The sequence below is a fragment of the Solanum pennellii genome, chromosome 1 (assembly GCF_001406875.1).
Source record: "Solanum pennellii chromosome 1, SPENNV200".
Taxonomy (NCBI): domain Eukaryota; kingdom Viridiplantae; phylum Streptophyta; class Magnoliopsida; order Solanales; family Solanaceae; genus Solanum; species Solanum pennellii.
Genome location: NC_028637.1, coordinates 914,240 through 921,687, shown reverse-complemented (window position 1 = coordinate 921,687; position 7,448 = coordinate 914,240). Strand labels below are relative to the sequence as shown.

At 36.3% G+C, this 7,448-nt stretch overlaps 1 protein-coding gene and 1 pseudogene across 1 annotated transcript in view; one reads left to right on the top strand and one right to left on the bottom strand.

Moving 5' to 3' along the window:
• The window catches only part of LOC107008257 (DNA (cytosine-5)-methyltransferase 1), a 9,420-nt gene extending 5,097 nt beyond the window's left edge, over positions 1 to 4,323 (top strand). Inside the window, exons 6-21 of the mRNA XM_015207212.2 lie at positions 215 to 314; positions 655 to 827; positions 1,191 to 1,256; positions 1,334 to 1,600; positions 1,754 to 1,812; positions 1,897 to 1,963; positions 2,053 to 2,382; positions 2,469 to 2,537; positions 2,618 to 2,704; positions 2,814 to 2,901; positions 3,009 to 3,097; positions 3,180 to 3,284; positions 3,370 to 3,413; positions 3,514 to 3,583; positions 3,676 to 3,779; positions 3,851 to 4,323. Of these exons, the coding sequence (XP_015062698.1) occupies positions 215 to 314; positions 655 to 827; positions 1,191 to 1,256; positions 1,334 to 1,600; positions 1,754 to 1,812; positions 1,897 to 1,963; positions 2,053 to 2,382; positions 2,469 to 2,537; positions 2,618 to 2,704; positions 2,814 to 2,901; positions 3,009 to 3,097; positions 3,180 to 3,284; positions 3,370 to 3,413; positions 3,514 to 3,583; positions 3,676 to 3,779; positions 3,851 to 4,022 (1,890 nt within the window). The 3' untranslated portion in view covers positions 4,023 to 4,323. The remainder of the gene's footprint in view (positions 1 to 214; positions 315 to 654; positions 828 to 1,190; positions 1,257 to 1,333; positions 1,601 to 1,753; positions 1,813 to 1,896; positions 1,964 to 2,052; positions 2,383 to 2,468; positions 2,538 to 2,617; positions 2,705 to 2,813; positions 2,902 to 3,008; positions 3,098 to 3,179; positions 3,285 to 3,369; positions 3,414 to 3,513; positions 3,584 to 3,675; positions 3,780 to 3,850) is intronic.
• Positions 4,324 to 5,397: 1,074 nt separating this feature from the next.
• LOC107008258 lies at positions 5,398 to 6,986 on the bottom strand (annotated as a pseudogene).
• Positions 6,987 to 7,448: the final 462 nt, after the last annotated feature.

The window sequence follows — 7,448 nt, the reverse complement described above, 5'->3', positions numbered from 1 at the left end:
TGGGTGGTGTTAGAGGAGTCCAGAGTCCTACATCAGTTGAGGTTGAATAGTTTGTTTGTTATAGGGTCTTCATGTCTTGTGTAATTCTACTCTCAGGAGCTATTTTTTAGGGATGAGTTAGCTTAAGTGCCATATTGTTACACTTGCTAAGAAGATACTTTGATTCCCATGGCTTTAACAAGCAACACTAATGCGTGTTGGACATTATTTGTAGGTAAGCTTACAATTCAAGGAAAGTTTGCGATTAGAATGTGACTACTACTATGACATGAAGTACCTTGTCCCATTCTCATCATTTATTAGTTTACCATCAGGTAACTTTTTTCAAGTATATTTCTCATTAACATAGTAACAGAAGTCAATTGTTTTCTCTAAAATATGTTTGATTTGACAGCAAAATATCTTCTTAACAATTATCTCAAATTCTTTTTTTCCCCTCCAATCAATACCTGCGACAGACATTGTTATCAAATTATAACATGTAACAATGTAACCAAACACTCAATGTAGAACACTTTAATTTGTGATATTATTAATTAATCTATTATAATTAACTTTTTAGAAAATAATTGTTGTTGTAAGCATTTCCCGTTGTATTGAAGACATGAGATATTACTTTGAATATATAGATAACAGTGACTGTTGTTATTGTAGATGTTTTAAGTCCTGATAGTGAATCAAATTCGACCATATCAAGTGACGGTGATGTTGTGGAGGTCAAAGAACAGAAGCAAGAAAAGAAACTCTTGGATCTTTATTCCGGTTGTGGTGGAATGTCTACTGGGCTGTGCCTGGGTGCTGATGTTTGTGATGTTAAACTTGTCACCGTATGTCCTATTATCCAATATGTTTTCTTGTTCTTTCTCCAATTTTATGTTTTTTTTTGTTGAATTATGTGTCCACTTCATAAAAAAATTGAACTATTAGAGATAAGACAATTTTATTTAGTTGGATGTGTAATCGACACACCCTTGCACATGTGTGGCTACTTTTTAGATGGCCAAATTTGTGGTAAGATAAGTGTTCTAGAGTGGTAAAGAGATCTAAATGCATCACTGTTAGTCCGTTACCGTTTGGGTATCATGTCAAATTGCGTGACTATTTCATCTAAAAATTTAAGCTTTCATTAAAAAGGATACTTCTATTTATTTTACTGTCTTATCTTAGCACTTTATATTTCTTGACTGCAGAAATGGACTGTTGATCTAAATTGTTATGCTTGTGATAGTTTAAAAGCAAACCACCCAGAAACCGAGGTAATGATTGATGAGGCATTATGATTATCTTTTTTCTTTTTATATCTTTACATGAATAAATTGTTTTTTTTTTGTAGGTGAGAAATGAATCTGCTGAAGATTTCTTATTGCTTTTGAAGGAGTGGGAGCAGCTTTGTGCATCCTGCTCCTTATTGAAAAGCAATACCCTGGCACATCCTTTGTTGAAAGTGGGAGATGCAAATGTGGAAGATGATGAAGGTACAGATGATGATGATGGGGGATCTGGTGATGAAGATGAAGGTGAAATTTTTGAAGTGGAAGAGATCTTGGAAGTTTGTTATGGAGACCCGAAGGAAATAAAAAAGCCAGGCCTTTATTTTAAGGTATTTGTTCACTGTGTTTGGATATTTTTGTCTACTTTGCTGCTAACTCTTAGGTATATATTATGTAGGCTACTCTAGTGAACAATTCAAGACTTGTAGATAAGTTATTGGGTTTTTTGGTTGTTCCTCATATCACTTACTGCTTATGACTAGGTACGATGGAAGGGTTATGGCCCAGATGAAGATTCTTGGGAGCCTATAGAAGGCTTAGAGTATGAATTTCAAACCAAGCAACATATTGTGAATCGACATTTTTCATTAATACATTTATCTAATGATTGATATTTTTTTTGTAGTGGCTGCCAAAACAAAATAAAAGACTTTGTGACTGATGGCTTTAAAAGAAGTGTTTTGCCATTACCTGTAAGTTCCCTCCTTTTGTCTAGATTTGGGTCTCCACAATACGTATTTGCAATTCTTTGGTTTGAACTTTTTTATTGGTTTTATACTAGGGGCAAGTAGATGTCGTATGTGGGGGACCTCCTTGCCAAGGAATAAGTGGCTTTAATCGTTTTAGAAATTCAGCAAATCCATTACAAGATCCGAAAAATAAACAGCTTGAAGTATTCATGAGCATTGTAGAGTTCTTGAAGCCAAGATTCGTGTTAATGGAAAATGTGGTGGACTTGCTTAGGTTTGCACATGGTTACCTTGGAAGATATGCACTAAGCAGACTTGTTGGAATGAACTACCAAGCACGGATGGGAATGATGGTTGCTGGGGCATATGGACTTCCACAATTTCGTATGCGTGTCTTCATGTGGGGTGCTCTTCCTTCAGAGGTATAGAAACAATTACGCTTAAATATTCCTTTTCTTGTTCTTGTTTGTGCTCACTGCTCAACTTAAAATCTCTCCCTGTCTTGCAGAAATTGCCACAATATCCGTTGCCCACACATAACGTTATTGTGAGGGGTGGCATTCCCACAGAATTTGAGGTAGTGTACCGAATTTGTTAAAACACTGCATACTCTTTCATGTTGCCATTGGCTGAATACATTTTTGAATTTGAATACAGTTAAATGCAGTAGATTTTGAAGAAGGCCTGAAGGTCAAGCTAAAGAGAGAACTTCTTCTCGAGGATGCACTTTCAGATCTTCCTCCTGTATGTAATAAACATTAAAATTGCTCGAAAGACAGACTATCAGTTAGTTAAACATATACCTAATATGGCTCGGTGTTCCTTTATTTATGCAATTAATTTTGAATTTTAGGTGGAAAATAATGAACCAAGGGATGAAATGCCATATATCGATGAGCCAAAATCAGTCTTTCAGCGTTTCATAAGATCAAGGAGGGATGGTGAGTTTTTCTATTGATTATTTGGTTTTGGAAATATGCATCTTGGTATTACCTGAAAATAATTCAGTATTTTACTAATTAATTATGATTGCATTTCTATATCATAGGTTCGTTGGGTACTGTTTTGTTTGATCATCGTCCCCTTCAGTTAAACGAAGATGACTACCAGCGTGTAACTCAAATTCCCAAACAAAAGGTATTACACTTGTTGTGACCTGCTATTTTGCGATAGAACATGAGTATATCTATGGGGTTATTGATTCCTTCAATAATTACAGGGTGCAAACTTCAGGGACTTGCCTGGGGTTCGTGTTCGTGCTGACAATGTTGTTGAATGGGATCCAGATATGGAAAGAGTAAAACTTCCATCAGGGAAGCCTTTGGTATGATTTGCTTTTCGTGCTACGTGTCATTTTGATGGTTGTTTCTGTTTCTGTTTCTGTTTCTTATGGTTCTGCAACTTCACAGGTTCCTGACTATGCAATGACTTTTGTTCGTGGCACTTCACAAAAGTAATGATACAATGTTTTCCTGATTTTATTTAGCTTAGCACTACTACTCCTCAACCATCATAATTGTTCTTTTGTTGTCATCGTATTTGAAATTATGCAGGCCATTTGGTCGTTTATGGTGGGATGAGATCGTTTCAACAGTTGTTACACGAGCAGAGCCCCATAATCAGGTACCTTTGCCTTTGTTCGTCTCAAAATTTCATCGCGTGTGTCTTCACTTGGTTTAGTCTGATACTCTTCATTGCTTTTGAGCTCCTTTCAGGCTATATTACATCCAGTGCAGGACAGAGTGCTCACTATCCGTGAAAACGCAAGGCTGCAAGGTTTCCCTGATTATTACAAATTGACTGGACCAATAAAAGAAAGGTAACATCAATCATACATGTTCTTAATGATTTGTAAAGTAGAATATAATCTTAGCTTGATCGTGTTCTTAGGTACATACAAGTTGGAAATGCAGTTGCAGTACCAGTTGCCCGGGCTTTAGGGTATTCTTTAGCATTGGCATTGAGAGGATTGTCGCGAGATCAACCATTACTTACATTACCACCTAATTTTCCATGTCTTGAGGAACTGGTCTCCAATGATGAATCTCTAGATAAGGTTTAATTATCTGAACGTTACGTCAAGGTACTAACCTCAACTGATTATTCCAAGTATTATCATTCATTAGTTTACTGAAAACAGTTGTTGCAATGCAAGTTCTGCATTAACACTATATTTTTTGTTAGTTGCTAATTTAGGACAATGGAGAAGTTGGAAGTAGGTATTGTGTTTTTGTAGGTATCATTAATTTCTACATTGGATTGACAACTTAACTTATTTTGGTGCAAATGATAACTATTGTATTGCAATGGTTAGATTTTGATTATTTATCTTATATGCAAAGCTTATTTCTTTGCTTAAGTAATTGTGCTCAATTTTGTTTAAAGCAAGTCTGTTAACTTCAAGTTGGAGTATTGTTGAGATTCTTCCTATATATATTCTATGTAATTTCATTAGTGTTAGTTGAAAAGTAAAGTTTGCGCAACCTAAAAGTATGAGGTTATGATGACACACCACGTGTAAGCCAAAAGAAATACATATATATATGAGACTTTCAAACGAAAGTCAAACCACAAATGATAGTGAAACAAGGAATAGTGTTGGTTGACAAGGATAGGTTGTCATGACCTAAAAGTCAAGGTCATGATGACACACCTTGTATAAGCCTAAAGAAATGCATATATACGAGACTCTCAAACGAAAGTCAGACCACAAACGATAGTGAAACAAGGAATAGTGTTGGTTGAAAAGGATAGGTTGTCATGACCTAAAAGTCAAGGTCATGATGACACACCCTGTATAAGCCAAAAGAAATGCATATATACGAGACTCTCAAAGGAAAGTCAGACCACAAACGATAGTGAAACAACAAGAAATAGTGTTGGTTGAAAAGGATAGGTTGTCATGACCTAAAAGTCAAGGTCATGATGACACACCCTGTATAAGCCAAAAGAAACGCATATATACGAGACTCTCAAAGGAAAGTCAGACCACAAACTAGTGAAACAACAAGGAATAGTGTTGGTTGAAAAGGATAGGTTGTCATGACCTAAAAGTCAAGGTCATGATGACACACCCTGTATAAGCCAAAAGAAATGCATATATACGAGACTCTCAAAGGAAAGTCAGACCACAAACGATAGTGAAACAACAAGAAATAGTGTTGGTTGAAAAGGATAGGTTGTCATGACCTAAAAGTCAAGGTCATGATGACACACCCTGTATAAGCCAAAAGAAACGCATATATACGAGACTCTCAAAGGAAAGTCAGACCACAAACTAGTGAAACAACAAGGAATAGTGTTGGTTGAAAAGGATAGGTTGTCATGACCTAAAAGTCGAGGTGATGATGACACACCCTGTATAAGCCAAAAGATATGCATATATACGAGACTCTCGAAGTAAAGTCAGACCACAAACATAGTGAAACAAGAAGAAATATTCCAAAACCTAGTAGCAATAAGTATAATGAGTATGTAATACATTTCTAGTGTCCAAAATACATCTCAAGTCTTCGAAAGAAAAATTAAAGACTTTAAATGAAAATGGAGACTAATGACGATCCCAAAAGTAAAAGATCTCACCCCTACTTCTGTTATCCTTTTGATGTTAAAGCTCTCAATTAAATACAATTTCATCCGCGTTTAACAAATGAATAACTTTGGTCTAGTACAACAAGAGTAGTAACTGATGAGTAGAACTATCTCTTAACGCGTTTGTTGTTTTTTGCAGAACGATCACCTTTGTGGAATCCACCGAAGTCGTTGGTAGTGTCAGCAGTGTTCTGCTTCCTCAAACCTTTTCTACCACCAAATCCAAACTTAGAATCCTTGAATTCCCGGCTTTTCCTCTTTTTGTCGAACCCCTTCCCTTTTCCACCTGAACGATCTCCGGGAGATACACCAGGTCTCTTCTTATTTGATCTCTGATAGGGTTTATCCGTGTTTCCTCCGTTAAATGCCAAGTCAAGACCGCCAGCATCTTCTTTATCGAAGCCACTCTGCTGCCTCTGCTTCCTCCACTTTTTAACGGACTCAATCTCTTGCTTCTTCTGCTTAGTTCGTTCTTTCATCTTCTGTGCTTGTACATCTTTAGCAAGTTTCTTGTTATCTCTAGCCTTCCTCCTCTCCTCGGACTCCTCAATCCTCCTCTTCTCAGCCAAGAGTCGGCCCTTAACTTTCTCCATATGAGTGTCAGACTTCACCATTTCCGCATAATAATCAGAGGGCCTTAGAAATGGTTCACCGGTAGACTGAAAGTTGACATACGCTTGGCGTATACCATCCAACCCTTGCGTGTAAAACGAGTGCTCCCTCGACCTCTTCTTGCTCCTCCCTATCGATGCTAAGCCTGTGAATCCAATCCAAATCATCAGGCCAACTGATATCAGCTAGCCTTTCAAGTAATCCATCCCTGTTATATACAGCAGTTTTCGAAGGTTCAGCCAGTTTTACGACTTGCTGATCTCCTTCTTCATCTTCCGATTCCGACTCCGTTTCTGGATCAAAATCATCATTCTCTGGATTCATCATAGCCAATTCATCCACAACCATCATATACAATTACCTAAAAACATAATATTAGCTAAAATTACCAGTCACAACATTGAACTACACAAATTACAACTTCTAACAATACTGAATTGACATGAACTCCTCAGCCATACATGGCTACACCCCCCACCCCCACAACAACAACAAAATCCAATTTTTTGTGGTGATATGTAACAAAAACTAATCTTTTTAACAACCCCATATCTTATTTTTGTTTATTTTTCAATTTCTCTACCAAATTAGCACAGGTTACTCTAATTCAAGAAATCATCACAAAGCAAGCAAATAACAGTCAAATTAGCACTAAAAACCACCAAAAAAAAGACAATTAAATATATAAGTGATTTCAGTTTGCTAATTACATCAATGAAAAACAATGGAGATTAACAGAGATAAAAGAACTTACAAAAAATTGGAAGAATTCGAAAAAGTTGAGAGATTTTTTGGGGAAGAAGGGTTTAAGGGTAGGGTTTTAGTATAAATTGGTGGGCTGAAATTTATTGGGCTATACTAAATGGGCTTGAAAGTATTTGGGTGTTTTATTGAAGGCCCAAAAGTAAGGCTCATTTACCTAAAATCAATAGAGGTAATTTCACAAGTAGCCACTAGAAATAACTTAGTTAGGCTTCATAGCTATAGTTTGCTAATTGCAATTCTTAACCACATTTTAGAAGGAGGAGAGAGACGAGCAAGATTGGGAGAGGGGGAGAGACAAAAATAAGAGAGGGCAAAGAGCGGATAGAGGTGAATTTTATTTGTATACCTGTCAAATAATTGTATATATGTAATTAGTATATCGAGAGGGAGGAGAGAGGCGAGTGAGAAAGGGGAGAGAGTGGAAAGAGGCAAATTGTATTGTAAATCTATCATATAATTGTAAATGTGTGTATGTATATATATATATATATATATATATATATATATATATATATATATA